The sequence below is a fragment of the Octodon degus genome, unplaced genomic scaffold (assembly GCF_000260255.1).
Source record: "Octodon degus isolate 3935 unplaced genomic scaffold, OctDeg1.0 scaffold00197, whole genome shotgun sequence".
In the NCBI taxonomy this organism is placed as follows: Eukaryota; Metazoa; Chordata; class Mammalia; order Rodentia; family Octodontidae; genus Octodon; species Octodon degus.
The window spans coordinates 3,876,168-3,903,101 of record NW_004524773.1 but is presented as its reverse complement, the minus strand read 5'-3'; the positions used below and the strand labels follow the sequence as shown (position 1 = coordinate 3,903,101).

General features: G+C 53.7%; 2 protein-coding genes across 2 annotated transcripts in view; both read right to left on the bottom strand.

Annotated features, from left to right (window-relative positions):
- The window catches only part of Megf8 (multiple EGF like domains 8), a 41,802-nt gene extending 21,543 nt beyond the window's left edge, over positions 1–20,259 (bottom strand). Inside the window, exons 1-20 of the mRNA XM_004644379.2 lie at positions 19,277–20,259; positions 13,293–13,456; positions 12,864–13,070; positions 11,993–12,173; positions 11,823–11,911; positions 10,834–11,249; positions 10,170–10,315; positions 9,924–10,046; positions 9,182–9,336; positions 8,782–8,901; positions 8,270–8,414; positions 8,025–8,188; positions 4,480–4,680; positions 3,868–4,068; positions 2,893–3,129; positions 1,976–2,094; positions 1,761–1,892; positions 1,552–1,665; positions 1,004–1,252; positions 343–542 (exon numbers count right to left, since the gene is read on the bottom strand). Coding sequence (XP_004644436.1) covers positions 343–542; positions 1,004–1,252; positions 1,552–1,665; positions 1,761–1,892; positions 1,976–2,094; positions 2,893–3,129; positions 3,868–4,068; positions 4,480–4,680; positions 8,025–8,188; positions 8,270–8,414; positions 8,782–8,901; positions 9,182–9,336; positions 9,924–10,046; positions 10,170–10,315; positions 10,834–11,249; positions 11,823–11,911; positions 11,993–12,173; positions 12,864–13,070; positions 13,293–13,456; positions 19,277–19,463 — 3,550 coding nt within the window. The 5' untranslated portion in view covers positions 19,464–20,259. The remainder of the gene's footprint in view (positions 1–342; positions 543–1,003; positions 1,253–1,551; positions 1,666–1,760; positions 1,893–1,975; positions 2,095–2,892; positions 3,130–3,867; positions 4,069–4,479; positions 4,681–8,024; positions 8,189–8,269; positions 8,415–8,781; positions 8,902–9,181; positions 9,337–9,923; positions 10,047–10,169; positions 10,316–10,833; positions 11,250–11,822; positions 11,912–11,992; positions 12,174–12,863; positions 13,071–13,292; positions 13,457–19,276) is intronic.
- Positions 20,260–21,169: 910 nt separating this feature from the next.
- Tmem145 (transmembrane protein 145) overlaps positions 21,170–26,934 on the bottom strand; it is a 10,707-nt gene continuing 4,942 nt past the window's right edge. The window contains exons 13-15 of the mRNA XM_004644377.2: positions 25,340–25,460; positions 22,406–22,612; positions 21,170–21,916 (exon numbers count right to left, since the gene is read on the bottom strand). Coding sequence (XP_004644434.1) covers positions 21,668–21,916; positions 22,406–22,612; positions 25,340–25,460 — 577 coding nt within the window. The 3' untranslated portion in view covers positions 21,170–21,667. The remainder of the gene's footprint in view (positions 21,917–22,405; positions 22,613–25,339; positions 25,461–26,934) is intronic.

The window sequence follows — 26,934 nt, the reverse complement described above, 5'->3', positions numbered from 1 at the left end:
CCTCAGCCCTGCTGCTTCATGGGAGTGAGACCAAGGACCGGACTAGGGCAGAAATAGCAAGTCCTCAGATGGGGAACTAAGGCTCGGGCAGAGAAATGGTGACACCGAGACCTGCCTGGCTCAGGAGCGAGGAATGGAGCAAGGGGACTCAGAGCTGCATAAGGGGAGACTGAAGCCCACTCAGACATGTGAATCTGGAGCTCCAAGAAGAGAGGAGGGGCTGGGGTGTGCCATTTGCCTAACCTACGGGAGGCCCTGGCTTTGATCTCCAGCACCAGGACCAAAAGGTTGGGGGCAGAGCCTCGAGGCCCACTGTGGGCACTCAGGATAAGGGCCACTCACCCTGGCATTCATCACAGAACCCAGGCCCCCGCTTGCGGCAGTGGCTGTGGAAGTTGCAGCCGCAGTCTCGGGAGCAGCGGGGGGCGGGGGGCCCAGGGGCAGGTGTGGGCGGGGGCAGGTCGGATGTCCAGCCCAGCTCACACACGCAGGTGAAGTCTGGGGCACCACTGCACACACCGTGGCCACAGTCTTCCAGGCACCTGAAGGACCAGAGAGTGACAGGGAAAGGGTTGTGCAGGCCCAAGACACCAGGACATCCCCATCCTTGCCACCCACTGCAACACCATCATAAGGGACTGCCTGTTTCCACAAGGTCTTGGCAGTGTGGGGGAGCTTGTCTCCACAGTAACTCCATCACACGTGCGAATACCTGTCTCCATGGCAACAACCTATTACTACTGTGAATCCCCCCCACTGGGTCCTCCTCCATCTCCACGGCAATGCTGAGAACTACGGCCCACAGTCTCTGAGTGTCCCATTTCCAAGGTAACTAGCATACCTTGGGGACCTGCCACCCAAATTAAGTACTAGTCTGCAAGGTAAAAATCCCAAGGCTAAGTACGGGTGCTGGTTCCACAAGAGGAAGCCCCGCACCATGATGGATTCCGCCCTCTCTCAAGCCCCCACTGTGGGGTGACACCTCCACCCACACCACACTCACGTGCGATTGCAGTGTGTGATGCCATCACCTTGGTAGCCTCGCTGGCACTGACACTCATAGCTGAGTGGTGTGTTCAGGCAGGTAGCCCTCGGATGACACCGTGCTAGGCCCAGGCGACACTCATCCACATCTGGACATCGGGCATAAGCCCAGCGGGCAGGGAGGGCCACGGACAACCCTAGGCCCTCCCCCACCCACAGAGAGCAGTTACCCCCACCCAGAGGCCCCGAGAAGTCCCCCTGGAGGCACCTAGGGAGGTTGGATGGGGGAATGATACAGAAACAGGAAAGAGAAGGAGATACAGGGACAGGGATAGGGCAAAAGAAAAGACAGTAAAAATAAGGAGAAAGGAAAAAAAGGAAGACAAGAGAACAAAGGCAGAGAAAGTGGTGCAGAGAAGGAAATGGAGGGAAAGTGATGTAAGATGGTAAGGAAAAGGGAGGGCAGCCATTGGACAGGGCCAGGGCCAGGGCAGAGGGGCAGAGAGAGAGGTTGTTAGAATCTCTAAGGAGGGAGTGCCCCCCCAGCCCCACCAGCCAGCTGCTCACCGGCCCAGCGTGGGGTTGTCCTCATTGCCACACCAACCACACCCATGGCTATGCAGACATTCATGGCAGGCTAGGAAGCCATCGCAGCTCCGGCACCGCGGCTCAGAGTGCACGCTGTGGAGCATCAGGTATGTGCGTGGGGCATCCGAGCCCAGTCTCCTTGGCTGGCTGAAGCCCACATGCCATCGGCATCACCCCCAGGACCGCACCTGTCATCCCAGCCACGGCAGCCCCCGTGCGGGTACCGGGCCAGGTAGGCAGCGAAGAGGAAGCAGGTGTGGGTAGACTGGCACCAGGCACACTGGCTGGAGTTGGCCAGGCAGTCCTCACACGTGAGACGCCTGGGGATGGGAACAGCGCTCGTCACTCCAGCCCTCGCACCTCATACACCTGCCACCCACTTCCTGGGCCCAGCCTGGCTCACTGGCTGCAGAGTGGGGGACACTCCTCCGGGCTCTTCAGGGCACCCCGGCCCCGGCCCCGCCGGCTGCACGCTGCATCCCCTTTACGGCTGATGCTCTGATGCCACTCGCAAAAGGGGTCCTGGGGGTGAGGTTGGACGAGGAGCTAGAGCACAGCTTAGCCCCTCAGGCCCCCAGTGCCTGCCCTTTACGGCCCAGTCCTGCTGACACCTCCCTAGCCGCCAGCCTTAGCACCTTCCCCTTTAGCTACACATATCTGTGTTCTTTGTGCCCAGCGCCTGCCCTTCTTAGTAGCTCCTTTCTGTGGAGACGGGGGATTAGATTCGATCCCTGGGATCCAGAACTAGGTGAAGGCCACACTGCACCCAACCTCAGTGACAACCAGGAGCCTTCACAAGACCCCACAGGGGCCAGTGAAACGCGATTTGGAGATTTCTGCTTATCCCCAAGGTGCAGTGAGTGGGGACAGAAATCAACAGGCTCCCCTTGTGGCTGAGTGGGGAAAATGAAAGCCTGCAGCACCTAGTCTTCCCTGCCAGTCAGGGGAGGAAACCGCCCCAAGGAAAGGGGTGTAACGGAGGATACACAAGAGCCAGCAGGCCTCAAAATCTACTCCGGGACTTTGGCTGCCTGAGCAGATAAACACCCCTCTGGTGAAGGGGGTTCAAGTGCATTTCCCAGGCCTGGCAAAGGCCTATCCTGACTCTCAGGAGCCTATCCTTCCAGTCCCACTCCCTCCTCTCCCTGTCTGGTTCTTGCCTGCAGACTGAGGACAACAGCCCTAGTTGTCTGCCCTCCACACCTGCCAGCGCGCCCCAACTGACCTGCCAGTCCTACGGGGCCCTTCCTGCCACCTGTTCTGGCTGCCATTATGTTGGGACCCCACTCCCACCCCCGCAAGCCATGGCCAGGGAAGCACCTGGGTACAGGCGTGGCAGTCCCGATGCTCCTCGCAGAGTGGGCAGAGTGCGGGCACCAGCACGAGCAGGGACCCACCTGCTCTGTCGTCCTCACAATGGGCCCCACCCTGGCGCAGGTGGCAGGTGGCAGTGCTCAGGCACCAGCCACAACCCTGGTCCGCCAGGCAGCCGAGGCAGGAGGAGTAGGAGGCACAGGCAGAGGAGCGGTAGGGCTCCAGGAAGAAGAAGGAGATCTCCTGGAGGTGGGCACGGGAGGGCCAGGAGTCAGCGCTCGGGTGGGGGTGAGAATTTAGAGCCTATGACTAGAGCTAAGGGCTAAGGGCTTGGAGACCAGACTGAAAGCTAAGCACAGAACAAAAGAACAAGTCAGGATTTAGGAAATCGGAAAAAAGATCAGGGTTGGAAGGAATCTAGAGTAGAGGTCACCCAAGGCAGGCAGGGATCAGGCAGGTGGACCCTGAAGATATGGATGGGGGTCAGAATGCAGGATCAGAGGCAGGGTGATGGGGCTCAGTGACAGTGGCTGCCTAGCATACAGTGGTCCTTGGCTTACGAACTTAGTTTTACAGCTTTGGGGAAGATGGCTGCTCTGTGTCTGTGTGGAGTAGATGCTGTGGTCCTGCTTGTCACCCAAGGTTGAGTTTGCAAATAGAAGCAAAATCGTGCCACACACTTGTGTACACACCAACCTGCTTGCAAACTGAAGTGTTTGTGTACCAAGGTACTATGTATGAGGCCCTGGGTTTCATCCCCAACACCACAAAAACAGACAGACAGACAGTTGGACAGTAGGTAGAAAGAAAGAAAAGTAAGAATTTGGAGTAAGTTTGGAATCTATAGCCAGAGGTCGGGGTATAGAGAGTCTAAGGTGAGGTCCAGAGTTCAAAGGACAAGAGCCAAGGAGGTAGTTTGTGGCCCGGGGCTCAGAGGGCCAGGGTCTGGGAAGAGGGTCAGAAGCTGGGTCAGGCACTCACGCTGCCACCCGGGACACCAGTCCGATCCCACAGCAGAGTGAGCTCGCTGTGTCCGGGGCCTGCAGAGCCGTTGAGCTGTCCCTGGATCTCCACTGCATACTTGTGGCCTCGCCCAGGCAGTGGGAAGAGGGGAGCTGATCCAGGGCGCTGCAGCCGCCTTGTCTCCTTCTCCTGCTGAGCTGCCCAACGCCCCACCTCCTCCTAGGGTAGAGGGGAGATACACAGGGCCCTCAGAACACATCACATGCCTTCCTCAGACCCCCCAAACTCCTAGCACCACTCTTGCTCCTGAAAAAAGGAAGAGGCCCTTAGAGCTCCCTACACTTTGAAAACCTCTAAGTCACTCCCAAGGCCCCCAGAGACTGACCTCCTCCTCTTGGGGGGAGCCTGTCTTGTTGACTTAAATCTGCCTCTTTTCTTCCAAATCACCAAAATGCACCAAATGGGGTTCACAGATGAAAGCCCCCGCGCTCTCTTGTGCCCCAAGGACACACCCCACACCTCTGGCTTCTCCCCAGTCTCCCCTCGAGCTCTTACGACACCTCGGATGCCCTGCGCCACCTCCCTAACTGTATTACCAAACCCAACCCCAAGTGCATCAGGCTCCCTCACCATTTTCTCCGTGTCGGGGCCACAGGCCATCCGGGCCAGGACATGCAGACGCTGGGCCCGGGCCCACACGGCCACATCCTCGGCCCCTGGCCCACCTGGCCCACCTGGCAGCAGTGGATGGATGAAGCCACGGTAGACTAGGGACACGTCTGTCTCGGGACTGGGTGTAAGGGTGATGGTCGTGCTGCGGACAATCGAGACCTGTACCAGCAAGGACAGAGTTGGGATGCGAATCCCTTTCTACACAGCCCCCAAGCCCCTCGTTCCCCAGGCCACGTAAGAGCCAAAGAAGATGGGTCAACCGAACTTCCTTCCTCACTTACTCAACAGAAACAGGGGCAGAGGCTAGGCAGAATTTGTCCCTCTCAGAGAAATCAGGACTCAAATTCAGATAACAGATGACAGGATCCAAAAACCCCTGAGCCCCTGTCCAGCTCTTCTCCAACTTCCTTCAGTATCTTGTTCCCTAACTTACTACCTTTCTACCTAAACCCTTCCACGCTGAGACCCAGTGTCCCAAGTGACAGGAATAATCCATGATTCCTAGTAGGTGACTCTATAATAGCAGAAGAATGGAAAAACCCAAGTAATGCTCACTAGGAAACATTTAAATAAACTGCAGCAACACTATGGCATTTGAATGTAAGTGGAATACTACACAGCCACTAAAAAGCCCAACAAGGCACACTTCCATCAACCCCATTACTCAGGAGGCTGAGGCAAGAGGAACACCAGAGCACAAGAGTTCATATCAGACTGGCCAACACAAGACCTCAGCTCAAAAAAAAAGAGTAAAGTATCTCCTAAATTCTGTTATGGGAAAGCTTGTCAGGAAGTAGTAATAGAAAGTAAATTATACTACTTTTATGTAAAAAGAAAAATAATAAAATTCACATTTATTTGTATTTGAAAGACTTTTTTTTTTTTTTTTTTTTTTTTTTTTTTGCAGTACCAGGGATTGAACTCAGGACCTTGCACTGGCCGGGCAGGTGCTTATGCTACTGAACTATGTCCCCGAACCCTTGAAAGACTTTAAAAGGGCATAAAAAAAATTTGAAGGCCAGGGAGATAGCTCAGTAGAATAAGTACTTGCCTGACAAGCGCAAGGGCCTGAGTTCTTTCCCTGGTTCCAAAAAAAACACAAATTTTTGAGGAGTTCTACTAGTTTTGAGTTGGGGAAAGCTGGGACTAGATTGCCCTGGGCCACTGCAGCAGTAAGAAGAGAGGTAGATGGGAGAGATTTATAAGCCAACCACTTTTTGAATCACTGTACTTTTTTCTTTAACACATGAAGTTTATTGGTACATTTTAGGTATGCATAATGATCACTCTCACCATAGGGAATTTGTACCTGTACTTGATATAACTTATAAATCACTGTACTTTTTGAACATGTAAACTGTTTTCTATTTTAAAGTCAATACAGGGGCTAGGGAGATGGCTCAGTGGAATAAGCGCTTCCCTGGCACGCGCAAGGGACTGAGTTCAATCCCTAGTTCCGAAAAAAAAAAAAAAAATCAATACAAAGCCACTGTGGAAAAGCTTGGTGATTCTTTAATACATTAAATGTCAAATTACAGTATGACCCACTAATTTCATACCTAGGTAGTTTACAGAGCTACAAAAATTAAAAATAGGGGCTGGGTATGGTATTTCACATCTGTAATCCCAGCACTCAGGAGGCTGAGACAGGAGGATCACTGCAAGTTCAAGACCAGGCTGGGCTACAAAGTGAGTTCAAGGCCAGTCGGAACTACACAGCAAGACCCTGTCTCAAGAGACAATAAATAAGTAAACTAAAAATTAAAATAGGCCAGGTCTCATGGCACGTGCCTATAATCCCAAGACTCTGAGAGGCTGAGGCAAGAGGATTGAAAGTCTGACCCAGCCTGTGCAACTTAGCCAGACCCAGTCTCATTATAAAAAATTATTTTTAAAAAGGGCTGGGGATATAGCTCAGTGCAGAGGCCTTGGCTCCATTTCTTAGCAATGAAAAGAAAATTGAAAACAGGTGTTCTAACACAAACTTGCGCCAGGCATAGTGGTGCTCACCTGTAATCCCGGCATTCAGGAGGCTGAGGCAGGCTTACAAAGGCCAGCATGGGTTACAAAGTGAGTGCAAGGTCGGCCTGAATGGCACAGAGACCCCGTCTCAAAAAGATAAATAAATAGGGGCCGGGAGATGGCTCAGTGGAATAAGCGCTTCCCTGGCAAGCACAAGGGCCTCAGTTCAATCCCTGGTTCCACAATAAATAAATAAATAAACCAAAAATTTGTACACAGACGTTATTAATGGCACTATTCATAATGGCCAGAAGGTGTAAACCACCCAAATGTCCTTCGGCTGACGAATGGATAAACAAAATGTGGAACACCTACTCCACACCGTATTATTCACCATAAAAAGGAACAAAGTTACAGGGCCAGGGAGACAGCTCAGTGGAATAAGTGCTTGCCTGGCAAGGTCCTGAGTTCGATCCCTGGAGTTACAACACAGATTAGCCTTAAAGAATGAAGAAAGCCAGAGAGAAAAGGCCACACAATGTAATTCCATTTACATGAATGTCCTGCCTTGGCAAATCCAGTGGCTTCCAGGGAGGGAAGAGACTGGGGAACGGGGAGAGTAAGTCAGTCTAGGGTTGCTCTGAGGGGCAATAAAAATATTCTGTAAGCTGGGTGTAGTGCTGCATGTCTCAGATCCCCTGGGAAGCTGAGGCAGGAGGATCACCATGAGTTCTGCATAGTGAATTCAAGCTTGGCTTGGTGCAGGGAACAAGGCCCTGTCTCAAAAACAACAGTGTTCTTTAACTAGACAATCGTGACAGCTGCAGTTGGGTAAATATGGCATTGTCATTCATGGTAAATTTTATGTATATTCTGCATAATAAAAACAATTCCTGAACAGGCGTGGTAGCACACACCTATAATCCCAGCACTCGGGAGACTGAGGCAGGAGAATCGCTGCCAAGTTCGAGATCAGCCTGGGGACTACAAAAGTGAGAATAGGGCCAGCCCAAACTGCATAGTGAGACCCTGTCTCAAAAAGAAAAAAAGTCTTGGGTCTAGAGATATAGCTCAACAGGCTAGCACTAGCCTAGCATGAGCAAGGGCCTGGATTCAATCCCCAGTACTGAAATTAAAAAAAAAAAAAAGGATTTTTGGCTGGGGCTGCAACTCAGGGTAGGGGATCTGCCTAGGACACTCAAGGACATAGGTTTAATCCTCAAGCACCACCAAAACATATATACATATACACACATACATGCACATATGTACCCCTGCATGTGTGCATGCGCACACACACACACACACACACACACACACACATCTAAGTATGTACTACAAATCAGACCTTGGAAACCAAAGACTTGCAGCATAAACTCAAAAATGATAAGGACCATTTAGAGCTGGTGGTGTAGTTCAGAGTGCAAATTCAGCACATACCTGTCCGTGATGTCTAGCACCACACACCAAATTCATTGGAAAAAGGCAAAGCCCAGGCTCATGACCATCAACACCCCCAACTGGCCCCACTGGCTGCCCACCTTGTCAGGCTGGGAGGCGTTGGGTGGCTGCTGGAAGGTAAGCAGGTGCAGGCCAGGCAGGAAGCTCTGGGTGACACAGGCCTCCAGGGACGTGACGAAGACAGGCACCGGCCCCCACCAGCCCACAGTGCCGGAGATCTGCTCCCCTCTGCAGCGGGCTTGCTCTGGGAGGATAGGGCATGGGATAGGCAGTAAGTGTGTGACAATCTGTCACCACCTCACCCCTACTGCCACTGAACACTCACCAGGCCTAGGGAGGCAACTCTCATTGTGCACACACCAGCCCAGGGCCCCAGGCCCCCGGGGAGGGGCTGTGGGGCTGCTGAAGGCCAGGCATGCCTGGCAGTCACCCACAAGGCGGCCCAGGCCCAGGCAGCTGGCAGCCGGACACTGCAAGGAGAGGTGACAGGGCTCACTGTCTGCCAAGACTCAAGAGACTCTGGCAAGGGCTGATTCAGGGGTCCTGGGGTGACACAGACCCACAAACTGAAGAATAGGAAATTGAAAGCAGGGAGGGAATGTGGAAGATGAAGGACAGAAGCTGGAGGACACAGGGACAGGGGAACAAGCTGCAAAGAATCCAGCTGGAGGAAGAGGGAGTGGAGAGTTCAGGGATCTCCACTTGGGAGGCAGATATGAGGATCCTGAGGGTGAAAGGAAGTCTCCTGACTGGGAGAAAGTAATGACCACACAGTTTGGGCAGAGGCTAAGGGCAAGTGTCTGGGCTAGGGGACAAGCGTTCAGGGCAATCACTCACAGCCCCTAAGGAGGTTCCGGGAGGGGGTGCAGCTTGGCAGGCCCCCTGACACCAACTGCATTCAGGGTCTCGGGAGCAGACACTGTGGTCCGTGTACATGGAGCAATAGTCCAGGTGGTACTGCAGGGAGATGAGAGGACAGAGGAGGAGGCCCCTAACTACCCACCCACTCTGATCCCCAGGGACCCCTGATGCTCAGCACCTGAAACCCCATCACCTCCTACCTCGGTCCCAGGAGCCCTCTACCTCTTCTTCCCTCAACCAAGGGACCTCTACCCCTCCTATCATGGCCCTAGGGACCCCCCCTTCTCCAAGGTACCCCTTTCCCGCTCTCTCCCTCACCTGTGGAATCATGTTAGCTCCTCCCTGGCCACCCTCACCCTATCACCCCAGTGCTCACATCCGGAGCAGGTGCCTGGAACACGAAGGGTGGCACCTTGTAAGCCATCAAGTCCCCACGAGGCCGGCCACTATACCCCCCAGCCACCAGCAGGACACTGCCGCCAAGCACAGCTGCCACATGTGAGTACCGGCCGCTGGGAGGCGCTGCTCGCCCTAGGAGAGTACAGACCCCACCCACCCCAGAACATCAGACCACAGTCCCTCTCCTCCACCTTCGTGTCCCTCCTGCTAGGAAGCTCTGGACTCTTTGGAGTCTGTCCAGGCTTCTCATTGCTGCCCCACTGCTACCTGACCAAGGACCCCTCCCAGCCTCCCTGCCCTGCACAGGTTGTAATTCCCTTACCTCCCCAACACCTCTGCCCAAATCATCTTTCAGACACAGCATGATCTTTTGAGTCAGAAAGACCTGGGTCCAAGTCCTGAGTCTCTCACTCCTTGGATCAGCTACTGGCTTGGCAGGAGACTCAACTTCTCTGAATCTTAGTCTGTTCTACAAACAGAGGGCTGCCAAGGCCTTCCCTGTCTCTGTCCAGCACCAACCTGCTCTCTGGCAAAGGCCCCTAATTTTCCTCCTGCCAGGCCAAAGGACCGGAGTGGATCTGTCCCTAGCGGTGGATCTGTCTGCCCCACCCATCAGTCCCCTAACACATTCAGTGGTGTCTGGCTCACCCAGGAGGGACAGAAGCAGCTCCAGCCTAGACACCCTCAGGAGCCCACAGGGAAACCAAAGAGCCACTTACCCTCAGGGGTTCCTGGAGGAGCAAGCTCAGCCCCTGACACCCACTGATGGCACCCAAGGTGGTAGAAGAAGATGCCGTCTTCATAGCACTTCTCCTCCTGGTAGTGGGTATGCACATTGCCGCCTGGGACGGGGAAAAGGGGCACAGCTAGCAAGGCTGGGGCAGGTAGGGGTACCCACATGGGGAGCCGCAGCTCAGGTTCAACTTGACTCCCTGGAGGGCAGCTAGGACCCAAAAGCTTCTCACCATAGACCACCATGTAGTTGCCCAGCACACTGGCTGTATGGAAGGCTCGCTCCCGTGGGCCCTGAAGCCCATCCCGGCCCTTCAGGGTCGTCCACACACGTCGATCCACATGGAAGAGCTCGGTGGAGTTTACACGGACAGAGAACCTGCAAGAAGGGGCAGGGCAAGGGCTCAGGGGACAGCTGGGGCTTCTTTCCTTCCTCTGGGCTCTGAAGGACCTCGTGATGGCCCAGGGTGATCAGCCACAACCTGGTCTGTGTCCTCTCCTAACTAGACCCTCCCAGTGGGCAGTGCCCCATCTAACTCACCTCTGAGTTACCTGCATAATCTGGCAAGGGGTTTAATGAATGGATGAGTGTGGGATGTGTAGGAAGGTCATGACTGAGAAATTGAATGAAAGGTAAGGAATGACAGGATGAGTGAATGGACGAGGGAAGGAAGAAAGGAATGACTGGATGACCACAGGAGTCTGCTACTGTGTAAAGATCAAGTTGCCTTGGGGCCGGGGAGATGGCTCAACGGAATAAGCGCTTGCCTGGCAAACACAGGGGCCTGAGTTCAATCCCCAGTTCCACAAAAAAAAAAAAAAAAAAAAAAGACCAAGTTGCCAGGAGCTGGGCCAGCCTGGCCCTAAGCGACAGGGGTGGTGTGACAGCTCACTCACCTAGCAGTGGAGGGCCGGTGTCCACCATGGACCAGAAGGGCGCGGGATGGAGCATGGAACACCATGGAGTGGCCAGTGGCAGCAGGGGGTCGCCCACCTGCCGGAATCACCTGCTCCCAGTAGCCCCTGCTAGTGCCACCAAGATGGAAACGGAAGAGGCCGGAGGAGAAGAGGTCATGCTGGGTGCGGCCACCAGACACATACAGCCAGATGTCATCTACCAGAGCAGCTGCATGACCTGCCAGGCCTGGGGGCCCTGAGGAGCTGGAGGCAGCCGGTGCCAGGAGCTCCCAGTGGCCCCCGCCTAGTGGGGTAAAGGCCCACACGTCGTTGGTGAGCGAGCCGTTGGCCAGCTCACCACCCATCAGCACCAGGGAGCCAGCCCAGGCCACAGACACATGAGAATGGCGGGCAGCCTGTGGAGAAGAGAAGAGCCAGAGATGGGGAGGGCAAGCAGTGGTGAGAGAGAGAGACAGCCACAGCCAAACATGGACAGAGAGACACACAGAGAGAGAGGAGCAGATGATGAGAGAGACAGACAGAGATGTACAGAGAAGAGAGACAGATATACAAAGACAGCGATGTGGGGTGAGGGAGATGACACAGGGGAGATAAAAAAAAAAACACAATAAGAGAGGGAGGAGCACAGAGACTGAACTAGCAGGAGAAATGACAAAGAAAAGAAAGAGAAACAGGCCCAGAGTGAGGGAGATACAGAGATGAGGCGGGAACAAAAGGCCCAGAATCAGACAGAAATTGAGGAGAAACACATGGGAGATACACAAAAAGGTAAAATAAAGGGGAAAGAAAAAGAACAAGGACAAGGAAATCTGAGCAAACAAAGGCAGAAACACGCAGAGGGAGGTAACCCATCAAACTGGCGTAGGGATGTGGAGGAGACAGGGACAATGGAGGCTGCCCCCAGGGCTGGGTCTGATAAGGAGACAAGCTCCTCCAACCTCGAGAGGACTGAGAGGAGGGGTCCATACCGGAGCAGGACTCAGGTCCCAGCGCTCCCAGGTGTTGGCAGAGAAGTTGTAAAGGACAAGGTCCCCCAAGGCCTTGTTGAGATCCTGGCCTGTGGAGGGGTGGGTGGTCTTAAACCCTGGCCATAGGTGGCCAGGCCTCCAGACACTAGGTGTCTACTCTACCTGCTCACCTCCAAAAACGGCCAGCAGTCCTGGTGGGGACAGGAAGGCACCAGCCGCCCCGATGCGAGCAGAGAAGGCAGGGTCCTCAGCACTCACATTGTGCCACCAGCCGGCCCCCTGGTTCTCCCACAGATGCAGGTCACAGGCATGTCCCAGGAAGCCAGGCTCACAGCGGCATGGTCCCAGGGGCTAGGGGAAAAGAGGACATCAAGACATGGACAGACAGACAGAGGAGGGGACACATGGAGAGAAAACAGCCAGAGGGACAGAGACAGGGCAAAAAGGGAGGCAAGAGACACACAGGAAGGGAAGGATGAAGAAAGAGACAGGCAAAAGGCCAGAGAGAGGCAGACAGGAAGGAGACAGGTGGGTAGGCAAAGGGAGAGACGTGGGGGACACAGACACAACCAAAGGCAGAGGGAGAAGTGGAACAAAGAGAAGGAGCAGGACTGTGAGATCAGTGTTGGCCTGGGCAGACAGAGCTCGACTCTGGGAGGCCAAGGCAGGGAGGGCTCCAAGTGAGATCCACATCTTAAACTGGAGAGTGTGGCTCAAGGAAGGTCAGTGGCGACAGGACAGGGGTCATGGCAAGGTGGCCTCGGGCAGGAAGGAGTCAGGTTTGGCAGTGCTCTCAGGAGGAAGAGGGGGATGAACCAGGACAGAGCAGGAGCAATAACAACAGGCAGAGGAGGGGTGAGTCTAAAGACACACGGGTTAGGGAAGGATCCAGGAGGAGAGGATCTTCTCATGGAGGGACCGAGAAGGACGGCTTGTCACTGGAGGGGACAGTGTCAGGTAGGAACGAGGGTCCATCTCAGAAGCTAGAGTGCCAGGTGTGCTCAGAGATCGGGCCTGGGGCGGGGGGCAGGGCCAGCTCACCGAGGCACAGGTGCCATGGCTGCCACAGTAGGCCGAGCACTCCTGCAGGCCACAGTCGGGGCCACCCCAGCCTGGCTCACAGGCACACACTCCCGCAGGCTGGCACTGCCCGTGGTTCTGGCAGCCCCCCGGGCACAGGGAAAAGCGGAAGGAGGCATTGAAGCCCAGCAGGTTGTAGTTGGCATCGCTGAAGAGGTGCAGCAGCATCTGCAGGCAGAGGATGGGGCAAACCGGGAAGGTGGCCCACCAGCAGGGGACCTGGACCTCCACTGCCTTTGGGCTCTCGAGCTTCCCTTGACCCTTCTCTCTGATGCTCTCTAGCTAACCTTCTGTCCCCTTGGTCTCTTGTGAGCCTCCGTGTCTCCCTCCCTCTCCACTCCGGGCCCCATTAGATCCTCCAGCCAGTCCCCCAGCCCCTGTCCCACTAACCTTGCCCGAGGAAGCCTCAATGGGTGGAGGGCGGGTGCTCCCGCTCAGACTGGCAAGCAGCGGGCCTCTGGGGGAGTCACCGTCATACACGAACAGGTAGTCATACGTGCATTCCGTGTCCAGGAAGAGGAAGTCCAGCAGGATGCGGTGCTGGGGACTTGGGGCTAGGAGGGAGCACAGAGGGGCCAGGCTGGAATCCGGGCCTTCTCCCCAGCCAGCTGTACCGCCCGCCCACCATCCCACACCACGCCAGGCTCCAGGGAGGTGGAGGTGCAAAGGCAGTCAGGCCTAAGCTCCCCAGAGGGGCTCTTGACCTCAGAGCCCAAGGGCAGGTCAGAGCTGTGGGAGGCAGAGGGACAGGAGCCCAGAGAAAGAGCCACAATGTCAGCCTTGCAAGCAAGATACACACTGCACACACACATACACAGCGGGGTGCAGTGGCACATCCCTGAAATCCCAGCACTTGGGAGGCTGAGGCAGGAGGACTGCTGCAAGTTCAAGACCAACCTGGGCTACATAGTGAGCTTAAGCCCAGCCTGAACTGTGTAAAAATAAACAAATAAAAATAAAAAAGATACAAGCACTCCCCATGTTCAGTTGGGGCCAGGGGGATGGCTGAGTGGAATAAGCACTTGCCTGGCAGATGGGGAAGGTAAAGCCCAGAAAAGAAACACCATCTCAGCAGTCACAGATTACACACAGCATTCCTGATGCCTCCTTGGCACCACCCACATGTGAGTTTTACGTATGCCCAAGCCCAAAGGTCAGGGCCCAGGCTCAGCAGAGGCATGCAACGCCCTCGCAGGGCAAGTCTGTGCTCCTCTCCCTGAACAAAGGCTTCCTCCTGGAGTGGCACAGTTCCCAGCTGCCTCCCGCAGGGCTCATGCCAGTTTACTCCATGGTTGTAGGCACAGACTCGAGCTAGCCTGCCGGGCTCCCATCTCAGCTCTGCCACTGACAGGCAACTAGCTGTATAACCTTGAGCGAGGCAACTGCCCTCTCTGACTGCTTCCTCGCTGGAAGGCAGAGAGATCACTGTACTACTGCACTGGCTCCAAACTTTGTAGGCCAGGGCTCTGTGGTGGAAGACTTGCACAGCATGCACAAAGCCCTGCAGTTTGTCCCCAACACCATAAAGAAGCAAACTTTATGAGCCACTTCTAGCATTTAAAAGTGCAAGCTAGTTTCCTGCCCTGTGCATCCGGGAAGACCTTAGGGATTTCCTCTACCAGTAACAAGGCAGCAGAAGAGACGCTGGGATTTCTGCTACCAGGAAATAAGAAGCCTGCAGCTTTCAGCGGGGCCTTGCGCACTGCTGCCTCAGGAACACAGCTGTCATGCTATGAAAAGCCAAAGCCACATGGAGAGACCACGTGTAGGTCTCCAGCTGCCAGCCAGCATCAACAGCCAGGCCTGAGAGGGACTTCCTTGCATGCTCAGCCTAGATGAGCACTCAGATGACCACAGCCCCAAGTGACATCTGACAATTGCATGAGAGGTGACAATGCCTATAAAGTGCTTATCATAGGCCTAGCACATCGTAGTCAGAGCTTAACACTGTCACTCTTCTTGCTTTCTGCTCTATCTTGGCTCCAGAAGATTCTCTTCTTCCCACATCTTGCTCTAGAGGGCCTCATGAGACTACCGCAGGCAGCTCAGGGGAGTCCTCTGCGCTAGGAAAACTACAGGCCTAGGTTCCAGCTCTGCTCCTGACCTGCTGAGGGACCCTGGGCCAGCCCAGCCCTGTGACTGTCAGCATTCCTCTCTCTCCTGGCCACATGATCACAGGACAGTTCCATGGGCTCTCTGTGCCTCAATTTCCTTAGCTGTAAAATGGGGATAATTTTCCCCATCCACTTAGCTGGTAAGACCATTCCATGAGATGATGGCTCTACCCTCCTAGCACGGAGCTAGGATGTGTTAATAATGTGCCCTGCCCAGCCCTCCTCCTTCCTCTCCTCATCTCTGTCCTCCTTCCCCGTCTGCCCTTCCCAACTTCTGATCTGGCCCATCTCTTCCTTGCTCCAGAGTCCTGCATGGCTCCCCACTGTCGTAGGAGAAAATCCAGCTCCTGAACCTGGTGCTCGGATCCTGACCCCAGATCATATCATATCACCCCACTGCTTGCAGCTCTATGACGAACAAAGCCTCCCTCCCTCCTGCAGTCCTAGGGGGTTGATCCTATGGCCTTTGTAGGAGCTACAGCTCCAAATCTTCTATAATTTTTATTGTACTTATTTATTTTTAATTTTTTTGAGACAGGGTGTCATTGTGCATTTCAGGCAGGCCTCTATAGCCCAGACTGGCTTCAAATTCCTCCTGCCTGTGCCTCCTGAGCGCTGGGATTACAGGTGTATACCATCACACTCAATTTTAACCTTTGATTTTCAGGGGCCAAGAGATAGCTCAGTGGCACATGTGTCTGCCTGGCAAGCACAAGGTCCTGAGTTCAATCCCTGGTACCAGGAAAAAAAATTTTTTTTTTTTTTACATTTTGAGACAGAGCCTCATTAAGTTGCTAAATTGTCCAGGCTGGACTGGATCTTGCAATCCTGCCTCAGCCTTCCAGAGTGCTGGAGTTATAAAACAAAATCAAAAAAGAACACGCTGACCTAGGGCTTTCTACCTGGGTCCAGAACACATCTTCCCTTTCTACCTAGGAACACCCCCCTCCTTCAGGAAGCCCTCTTTGATGTCCCCTAGCTGGGTTAGGAGCACCTCTTTGGGATTCCCACAGCCTATTGGAACCTTTATTCCTCCAGGCCAGAGTTGTGGGTAGCTAGGTCTAATTGTCCTACAGCCTGGGAAGCCCACAGCTCAGCAAGAGCTCAGCAAATGCTGGACAACACGATGAAAAAAAAAAAAAAAAAATGCACACAAGCAAAACTATGAAGCTGGCAACTCTCCCTCTGCCTCTGAGCAGAATCCCCAGGACTGATGACACACACAGAGCCCCAGCTGTGGTTGGAGGAAGGCAGAAGAACCATTCAGCTGGGCCAGGCAACCAGCCTCCCAGAACCTCGTGGGCCTTGACCTAACCATACAGTTCTGTTTCTGGACACACAACAAGGACATCTTTGTACAGTGCCTGCTGGAGACCAGCTCCGCATCTGCCTTCCCAAGTTCCTCCCTGCTTCAAGGTCTCCTGTTTCCACCACCCCCACGCCATTGCCAAGTGAAATCTGATCCAGAGCCAGGCCCTGTGCTTCCAGCGCTGCTCAGAAGCAGGATGCTCTAGCTGCTAAGACCAAGAGGTTGAGGGCTAGATAAAGATGCACATGGTACAAAAACATGGGTCGCCTGCTTTCTTTCTTTCTTTTTTTTTTAAACAGATACAGGAAGGCTTTGGTTCTTGGGGGTTACAGGCACTCAGAGAGCACATGGAGGGAGTCTGTAGGTTTCCCAGATGCCTCCTGTGCCACAACATCCAGTCACTAAGGCGTCCAAGTCTCACTGGTGAAACTCCACAAACATCCTAAACTCTCCATGCCTCTCACCCATTTGCCTCTGCCTTGGTTCAGAATTCATTTTCTTCTGTCTCCACACTGCTCCCTACCCCAGCCTGAAAGCAATATCCTGCTGCTGCCCCCAAATCTTGAGCTAGGTGTGGTGGCACACGCCTGTAATCCCAGAACTCGGGAGGCTGAGGCAGGAGGATTGCTGAGTTCAAGGCCAATCTAAACTACAAAGTGAGCTCAAGGCCAGCCTGAACTGCATAGTGAAACCCTATCTCAAAAAGACAACAACACAACAAACCTTTGAAATCTTCCAGTGGCTCTCCTGAAGTCCCAGAGAAAGGCCGAGATGCTGAGGATGACATTCGAGGTCTATCTCTCCCAGCTTCTGTCTCCTTCCTTAGCTCCTATTCTACAGTGTAGCCAGACCAGAAAACCCATGGGTCCTGAGACATACAAGCCTCCATCATGTCTCCATAGATGAGTTCCTTTACCAACTCGGTAATCTTCTTTCCCCTCCCCTAAGTCCACCCACCAAACCCCTGTACCTCCTTCTGCCCCAACCCTGAGCACTGTCTCAGTGAGCACCCTAAGGGCTGATTGTCATGTCCAACCCCACCAATCCCTAGTAGTCTAAGACTCTTCAAAACCAGAGAATGATTTACACTCCTCAACACATACTTCCCATTCTGCTCTTAGCCCATTCTGTTTTTTTGTTGTTGTTGTTTTTTGTTTTCAAATTTTTATTTGTGTGTGTGTGTGTGTGTGTGTGTGTGGCCAGCTCAGCCCACCAGGGGGTGGGGCTGGCTGGCATGTGGTGCTGGGGGATTGAACCTTGGTCCCTGTGCTTTGCAAAGCTTGTTCTAAGTAGGTGTTTTACACTACTGAGCCATCTCACCAGCCCAGCCCATTCTGTTTTATGTCTGACAGGAGGCACTCCCAAGCTGGGGACAGGTAAATGCACCCCAACAACTCGCCTTCATCCATCCCCACAAAGAAACCAGAGAATCTTCTAAAACAAGTCAGACCAAGTCTGGCCCCTGCTCAAAAACCTTCCGTAGCTCCCCAGTACCATAGATTAAAAACTAAGCTCCCTGCCAAGTGAGGCCCTGCAGCACCAGGCCAGTCACACCTGTGGCCTTTGCCTCTGGCTCCTCACTGCTCCTTTGAGGCCAAGTCCACCTCCACCACCCCGTGAAGCCTTCTAGGACTTTTCCTGCTCCTGCCTTAGGGCGTTTCTTCTCTTTCCCGATTGCTCTCAGGGTTCAGCTCAAAAATCACAAGGTCTTGCCGCCTCTGGCTTCTCCCAGGGCTGAATCCTCTGGCCCACAGGTTATCTTCCAGTACTCTACCTTTCAGCACTCTTGATTTCTAATTGCTCAAAAGCATCTCATCCTCCTGTGAATGTACTGTTCCCCTTGCCAAGAAAGCCCTCTGCTCCCTCCTACCCATGCCCCTGGTCCTGGCCAGACCCCGGCTAAGACAGATGCCTTCCTCAGGGATGATCCACTCCCTGGGAATGGGTTTGTCTCCCCTTTTGACTGGGAGCCCATAAAGGTAGAGCTGGGGCCTCTGCACAACCTGTTTCCTCTCTCTGGAATGGTCCTAACTGATTTCCCTAGGTCCTGCAGGTCTCAGCTCTGACATGCCCGGAAAGCCTTCTGCTCTCTTCTCCTCTCAGCTCAAGTACTTCCTCTGGGCTCTGCCAGGCCCATGGGGTTCTTCCAGCAGACCAGGCACTCTGGGCTGTCACAGCTTGTCAATATGTTTGTCTTCCCCCACTAGAATCCTCCCCTGTCACCAGGGACTGCAGGGGCTCTTTGGTCTTCTGCTATGTCTCTGTGGCAAATATAACACCTAGCAGATAAATGAATGGCAGAATGCTTTTAACTACGTGCTTTAAACATAACAAGGATAACCCTACTTCCATTTATTGACCATGTACTATGTGCCACGCAGTAGACATGTTAAATACCTGACCTCATTTAATTCTAACAACCCTAGGAGCAAGAACTATTATTATCAGGCTAAGCGAAGAGAAACCCAAATTTTAACCAAGTGATTGGACTCATAAGCCAGAGGTTTTGTTTTGTAGTACTGGGGATAAACATGGGGGCCTTCACACTGAGCTACACCTCAGCCCCTTTTATTTTTGAGTCACTCTCCCTATAATGTTTAATTGCTTGGGCTAGGCTGGAAATTACTATCCTCCTGCTTCAGCCTCCCAGATTTCTGGGATTAGAGGTCCCAGAAACTTGCCACCACATCCAGTTCAGTTTGTAATAATCACTCAGCATTCCCCTCACTGTTGTTTCTGGTCTGTACTCCTCAAACTGGGTTTGCACACATCTCCCCCGCCAGGTTGCCAGGCCTCCCAGGGCAGGGTCCAGGTTGGCTGCAACCCTGGGTATACAGCATTTTAGGACATGAGCCCTGGACAAGACCGGAGTTCTAGGAATGTACTGAATGAATGAATACACAAATGAATGAACTAGCGAATGAGTGTGTGACCCACGCGGCCCCACTCACCCTCGATAAGCCACTCGCAGTTGCCATTGACGCTGTAGTTGCCTGCGCCATCCGTCACGAAGCCTGGCGCCTCCCGTAGCACCTGCCGCTGCCCCTTGCAGTCCCCTGCCAGGACCAGGGGAGACAGCGGCCCCAGCACGGCCAAGGCCAGTGCCAGTGCCATGGCCAGGGCCCGACCCAAGGCCATCCCCAAATCCCGCTGCACCGACCCTTAAGAGGGGAAGGGCCTTAAAGGCCCGTGGAGGACCCTCGACTGGCCTGGGGTCATGTAATGCGACCTCTATAGGCGTAGCATGGCTTTGCATACAGGGGAGGTCCCGAAGGCGCAGTCCTTCGGAAAGGAACGGCGGCTATAGATGGGCTCTGGAAGTCGAGGGGTGAGCCCTATAGAGCCATGGAAGGCCCTGTACATGGGGTCGTTATGGCTGGGGCCGACCCCTAGGGACCATAGGGGTCCCCTACAGACATGGGTTTCCATAGGGGGCTCGACCCCATAAACGGTGTCCAGCAGTTAAGACTCCAGCCGCTGCGAACCAAAACAGACCTTAAGGACGGATGCGTCCCCAGCGGTGAAGGCCTCTACCGCTCGGCAGGGTCCTCCATAGAAGGTGCGGACTAAGACCGGCCAGGCCTCGACCGTCCTGGGTAGACCCCTCCGGCCAGGGGCGGGGCACGAGCGGGTCCCGGGGGCGGAGCCTCTCCTCCAGAGCTTGGGCCTGGATCCCATAGGCGCTCTCCCTTTGCTTACCCACCCTTGCCTCCCTCCCGAGCCGGATGGGCTGGATCAGAGAGACTAGGGGATTCTCGGGCCAGAGCGGCTTGGACAAACCCGCTGGGAGGGCCAGGGGGCGGGAACCCAGCACCGATCTGGAAAAACGCGGGGAGAGGAACCGAGACGTTGCAGAGCTGCAGGTCAGAGCGGCCCTAGGAGGACTGCGGAGAGCCCGACCCCACCCCTTCGCAAAGGGAGACTTCCGGAACCCCCCCTTCTGTTTCCAGCCGCATGCGCAGTAGTGACCTCCTGGACCAGCGGGGAGATTTGCGCACGCGCATGGTGAAGTTCGTAACCCAAAGTCGGGGTAGGTAAAACCTATGCTGGTGGCTCAGCAACGCAAAATGCCACTGGAGGGCGCCTCTATCACTGACTGGGAAAGGGAAGGGAACGGTCACTTTAAAAGAAAAAACAAAAACAAAAAAAATAGTGGTGCAATATAGAGTTCTGCTAGATGATTGGTATTTTATGCGCTCCCGGACTCCGGGTCATTTTAAAGGTTCTGAGCCAAACGCCATTTCACAGATAGACATACTGAGATCCTGAGCTTGAACTCGCTCAACCTCGCCGCTAAGCACTATCAAGATGTAAGAGAGGGGGCTGGCGACATAGCTCAGTGGTCCAAAGCGCCTGCTTAAGCAAGCATGCAGGGACCTCGGTTCGATCCCCAGCACCACATGCCTTGCCAGCCCCGCCCCCAGGGTGGGCTGAGCTGACCATAAAAAAAAGAAAAAAAAAGATGTAAGAGAGAAAAAGATGAGAAAGAACCTAGGAGTTGGTGGCACCTACCTGTAACCCCAGTACTCCAGAGGCTGAGCCAGGAAGATCGCCATGAGTTCGAGGCCAGCCCAGGATACATAGTGAGACTCTGTCTCAAAAAAACTAAATCAAATGAGGGTATGTGGGGTAGGACGTGTTGGCCCACGACTGTAATCCCAGCACTCGGGAAGAGGAGACAGAAGGATTGCCGGGAGTTGGAGGTCAACCTGGGCTCCCCTAAGTGATTTCAAGCGCAGTCTAGCTACATAGTGAAACCTTATCTACCTATCTATAAATAAATAAAGGCATGATTATAGATAAAAATTCAACGAATCCTTTTTATTTTGGCAAGAAGGGAAAAAGTCTTTCTGCCAGGGACCCGAAGGAAGGCTCCAGAATGCAGACAGGAGCGGAGAGCACAGGTCCGGTCACTGATCCAGGGGAGGGGTTCAGAGAGACCAGCTTCACAACATCCGTCCCGGGAGCAAAGGCCTGGGGTCGCACAGTCCTGAAGTGTCACGGGCAGAATCCCGGCGGTCGCGATACGTGTCCGGAGTCCAGCGGGGTCAGAGGTCTCGGAGGGGACCAGGGGGCCGAAGATCACGGAACAGCGGGAGCCCAGAATCCGGCGCCGCTCGGGGCAGGGGCTGAGGGAGGGGACGGGGAGAGAGGCTCCCGCGGGACCGTTTGGCACAAGAGGGTAGGGGGCAAGACGCAGCGCACCCCACCCAGGCGCTGGGGTGGGGGGCAAGGGGGCTCGTGGGACCTGGGAGGGCCGAGCCCTGGGGCCGGACAAGGCTGGGGGTCCGGAGCCCAGCAGGGGCCCGGTGCGTGCCCATAGCAGGCGCGGGCAGGGATGCTCAGACCGGGGGTGCGGGGCCCCCGGCCGTGTGCATGCTGAAGTATTCGGTGAAGCCGGTGTGCGGCGCCGCCGTCGAGGGTACGAGCGGCTGGTAAGACGGCGTCGGGCCATCCCAGCCCAGGTCAGCCGCCTTGGGGAACCGAGCGGGAGGGGGCGGGGAGGCTGCGCCCGGCTCAGCCGTGGTCACCACGCGGCCCCTCGGGGCCACCGCCGCCGCTACCGCTGTCTCCTCCACCTGCTTCCCGGCCTGGGAGGGGGGTCAGGATCAGAGATGGTCCGGGACCCTCGGGGGGACGGATGTGGCCCCGAAGGCCCGTCCCCCTCCCCCCCAAGAACCCCACCTCCCCAAGAATGGTCAAATGTGTCAGTCAGGGAAGGAGTGGGTGGCCGGGCGCCTGGGCAGAGGAGCCAGGTACTCCAGGGGAGGCGTCGGGGTGCGCCGGGCGAACTCGGGCGGCGGCCGGGGACCCGGGGGAGAACCGCGGAAGGCGGGCGGCGGGGGCACGGCGCGTGGCGTCGGCGGGGGTGTGCGCAGTAGCGCCAGGACCCAGTCGGGCAGGGTGGGCGCGGGCGCTAGGGGACGGTCGCGGCGAGGCATCGGGGCGCGGGGCGTGCGGAAGGCAGGGGGAGGGCTCAGGCGGCCGGGCGCGGGGGGCGGCGGCGGGGCCGGGAGGGGGGTCAGGTACTCCAAGGGCGGCGCCAGCAGCTCCTCGGGCGCCGGGGCCGCAGGGCTTACGGAGGAGGTGGGCGGGGGGATGGAGAAGAGCTCCGTGAAGTTGGGCACCGAGTCGCTGATGAACGTCACGTTCCCATAGACGTGCTGCGGAAAGGCCTTGTCCGCTGATTGGCTTCCTCCGGGTCCCGGGGTCCCCGCAGAGGCGATCTGCGACGTTCTTACGTGGTACGGAAAGTTCTTGTTGGCCGCTGATGGGCGAGTCATGATCTGGGACAAGGGAGTCAGCCACAGATTGGAGAAACCTAGCACACCCTGAAGCTTTCCCTTGAGTACCTGGCTTCTTTCCCCAGATTTGGGGGGCCTAAAAAGCACCCTCTATTAGTGGGTTTGGTGGCACTTGCCTGTAATCCTAGCACTCTAGGAAGCTAAGGCAGGAGGATTGCAAATTTGACCCTACCCTAACTAATGTAGAAGCTTAGTAAGACTTTGTCTCAAAAAAAAATTTTTTTTTTCCTTTTCTTTTTGGAAGGACCAGGGATTGAACTTAGGACCCTGAGCTTGCCACGCAAGCTTATTCTACTGAGCTATCTCCCCAGCCTCTCAAAATATTTTTTCCAAGGGGCTGGAGCCAAACTGAGTGTAAAGGCCCCTAGGTTCAACACCAAGTAAGGTGTGGACGGACACACACACACACACAATGCCCCCTCCATATGATGTCTCCCCACACACACTTCGCTGCAGCCACTCGACCTAGATTAGGTGCTTCCTCTGGTCTGTGGCTGTACCCTGAGTTCTGACTTTTCCCTCAATACGCCTCTTACTACTATGTCTATCAGAGCCCTGATTACTGGGCCATCAAAGACTAGTTAAGATCCTCATCACGTGCCATCCAATATGATAGCCACTCCCACATGTAGCTTAAATTTAATAAAAATTAAACTGAAATCTTAGCTTCTTAGCCACACTATCCTACCCAGATTCAAGTGTTCACTTGACACCATACTGGGAGGCACAAGTTGTAGAATATCTTCATAAACACAGAAAGTTAGATCAGGCAGCAGTTGATAGTGTAGAATGTTAAACCTATGAAGGTAGGAACTTGAACCTTCTATTCCTTGTTGAATGACCAGTACATTTTAGCTCAGTGCCTGGCACATGTAAGCCCTCAGTAAATACTGGTTGAATGTAGAGATGTCCCCATAATCTGGTAAACCACGAAGGCAAAGAGCAGGTGACTTCACTGTCATACCCCAGAAGCCCAGCACCACCGTCTAAAGCTCTGCTGAATGCAGGAAGCCACTGGTGCAATGCCAGAGGTACTAGGGCACAGAGCTGTACCAGGTTTCTCCCACCCCCCTCAGTATTGCACTGGGACTTGAACTTAAGGCCTTTGCTGTGAGCTACATCCACAGCCCAGCCTTTAGTTTTCATTTGGAGGTGGGGTCATAAATTGCTAGATTGCCCAGGCTGGGCTTAAACTTGTGATCCTTTTGCCTCAGGCTCCCAGAGTCCTGGGGTTATTTGTGTGAGCCACCCTGACAGCTTGTGCTGGCATTTTCAGGAAGGAAGCTGTTTCAGGTGAAATAACAGCAAGGGCACTGTGTTTGGGTTGAGCCTGCACCACACTTCTTGGCTTCATCACTCACTGAGCGTGGGGTCTGGGGCACATGGACTAAACCTCCTCAGCCTCACTGGCCACCAAAAGGATCAGTGCTTATTTGGAAAGATGAGAGGGTGGAAATGAAAACCACTGGTGCAGAGCCTGGCTGGTACATGGTGGGTTCTTAGTGTTTCCTCTTGTATCCCTTTGACACTTCCTGCAGAGCTTCAAGATGTACTGGCCAGATAAGGTGAGCAAGTGTGTACCTAAACCAGGCTCTGAGGTGTCAGGTGGCAGCCTGGCCCTTCCTTGGGCTTCTGGGTATTTTCCCTGCAATAAGCACATTACAGTTCCCTAGAGTTAGAAGCTGAGGCCCTCAGTGGTGCCCGTTTCCCTTTCTGGCTACCCTTTAAGTGGCACCTTATGGTTGACAAGAGAAGGATGTGGTTTAACGTGCCTGCCGTGCCACCAAAAGCCATGGACCTTGGGGAGGTCATCACCCCTCTCTGGGCCTTATCTTCCCCTCTATATACTGCTATCCATCCTATCCTGGGGCTGCTCTGAACATTGAAAAAGAGTAGGGGTAAATGCATATGAATATTCCAAGCAAGAAACACACTATTTCAAGACAGAGACAGGAACCCAGGGAACAGTGTTTGGGTGGGTGGACGGATGGATGGATGGATGGATGGATGGATGGATGGATGGATGGATTATCCCCAAGAAGGTCAGACAAAATGTGAACCAAGATAAAGAACAGATTTGATGCTGAGACCCTCCTGATTCCTAGGCTAGACAATACTCTTCAGATCTAGGCCACCAGGAGCCACAGACTGCCCCTTCCCAACTGCTTCTTCCTGAACAACGACCTGTGAGGGGAGACTAGGGGTAGGTAGGGCTTGGGGAGGACAATGGGGATATAGAATCAGGAATGGAAATGGGGATGGAGGCAAAGAATGAGGACGGAGTTGGGGGAAGAGGCCAGAGCCAAAGGTGGGAGAGAGAAATAGAAGAATAGGGGACACAACAGTCTGCCTAGCAGCCTGCCTGAATGCTATACATTTAGCTTGTTTTCTTTTTCTTTTTCTACCCCTACTGGGGATTGAGCTCATGGTCTCATGTGCTAGGCAAGTGCAATAAGTGTCTTCTGAGTAATTAAGAGGTAAATGGTTAAGGGGAGATAGTTCAAGAGCCCAGAAGAGGATGTTGAAGCAGCTCAAGAGTCAGAGCCTTGGGGCCAGGGAGATAGCTCAGTAGAATAAGTGTTTGCCTGGCAAGCACAAGGGCCTGAGTTCAATCCCTGGTTCCATAAAAAAAAAAAAAAAAAAAAAAAGTCAGAGCCTCATGCATCTTTTACCCTTCCACTTCCCGCCCCACTAGGCACCTGTCCTTACCAGGAATACACCGTGGGCATACAAGTGAATCCCCAGCTGGATGCCATTGACAATCTTCTCCCGGGCCCACTTGGGGATCCCAAAATTGGCAATCAGGGCCATGACAGGAACCGCAAAAAACCTGCACAGGAGATATTGAGTGGATAGAAACTGCCTCTGGCTCCATCCCATTCCATAGCTGCACTTCCCTTGCCATGCACACAGCCCCAGACAGGTCCCACACTGAAGCCAGAGGTTGAATGGGGACAAGAATCTCACTAGAAATTCTAGGAAGCAAAGACTAGGTTGAATTTAACTAGGTTCTACTACTGCCCAAATCCAGGCATCTAATAGGAAATTGGTTGATGTTTGATGATGGAATTAACAAATAATAATTAAGGAATTACTGCATGCTGGGCCTAATTCTTTCTGTTTGTTTTTGGTTTGGTTTGGTTTGGGGTTTTTGAGACAGTTTTGCTATATAGTCCAGTCTGGCCTTGAACTTACTATGTAGCCTAGGCTGGCTTCAAACTTATAGCAGTCTTCCTGTCTCAGTCTCCAGAGTGATGGGATTACAGATGTGCACCATCACACCCTGCTTTGGGCCTATTTCTAAACCATACAGGGGCCAGGAAGATGGCTCAGTACAGTAAGCGCTTGCCTGGCAAGCACAAGGGTCTCAGTTCAATTCCCGGTTCCGCCAAAAAAATAAAAACAGATAAATAAATTGCATTCTATCATACATATTCACTTAACTCTCACAGTGTATCTATGAAGCAGGTTCAGTTTCCATCCCCATGAACAGATGATGGCAATAAGATAGAAGTTAGTGGACTTATCTGAGATCGTAGAGTTTGTAAGTTTCACAGCCCCATATATTACCCTGTGCATGCTCAAGAAAACCCTTTTCAGGAGATACTTATTTTGCCCCTTATTTTGTGGGCAAGAAACTTGACAGATATTCTATGAAAGTACTTTTCTTTTTCCAATGGGGAGATTGAACCCAGGGCTTTCGTACATGCCACACAAGCACTGCACCACTGGGCTACATTTTGACCTGTATTTCAGGTTTTTTGTTTGTTTGGTAGGTTGGTTGGTTTCTTTGATTGTTTTGAGACAGGGGTCTTGCTATGTATGGCTCCAACTTGCAGCAGTTTTCCTGCCTCAGCCTCTTAAGTGCTGGCATTTCAGGCATGTGCCACTTGGACTGGCTCTTGTTTTGTTTTTGAGACAGTGTCTTGCTGTATAGCCCATGTTGGTCTTAAGTTCATGATCCTCCTGCCTCACCCTCCCACCTGGCTAGGGTTACAGGTATGAACTATATTCCCCAGTTTTAAAAAATGTTTTGGTGGCAGATCAGGAGGCTGAGGGAAAGAGGGATTTCTGTGAATCAGTGCCAACATGGACTATACAGTGAGACCCTGTCTCAAAATAAGAAAAGAATAATAATCATTTTGCAGCACTGGAGACTGAATCCAGGACCTTCACACTGAGCTACAGCTCTAATCCTCATTTGTTTGTTTATTTTTATTTTTATTATTTTTATTTTATTTTTTTTAATTTTATTTATTTGTGTGTGTGTGTGTGTGTGTGTGTGTGTGTGTGTGGCATGCTCA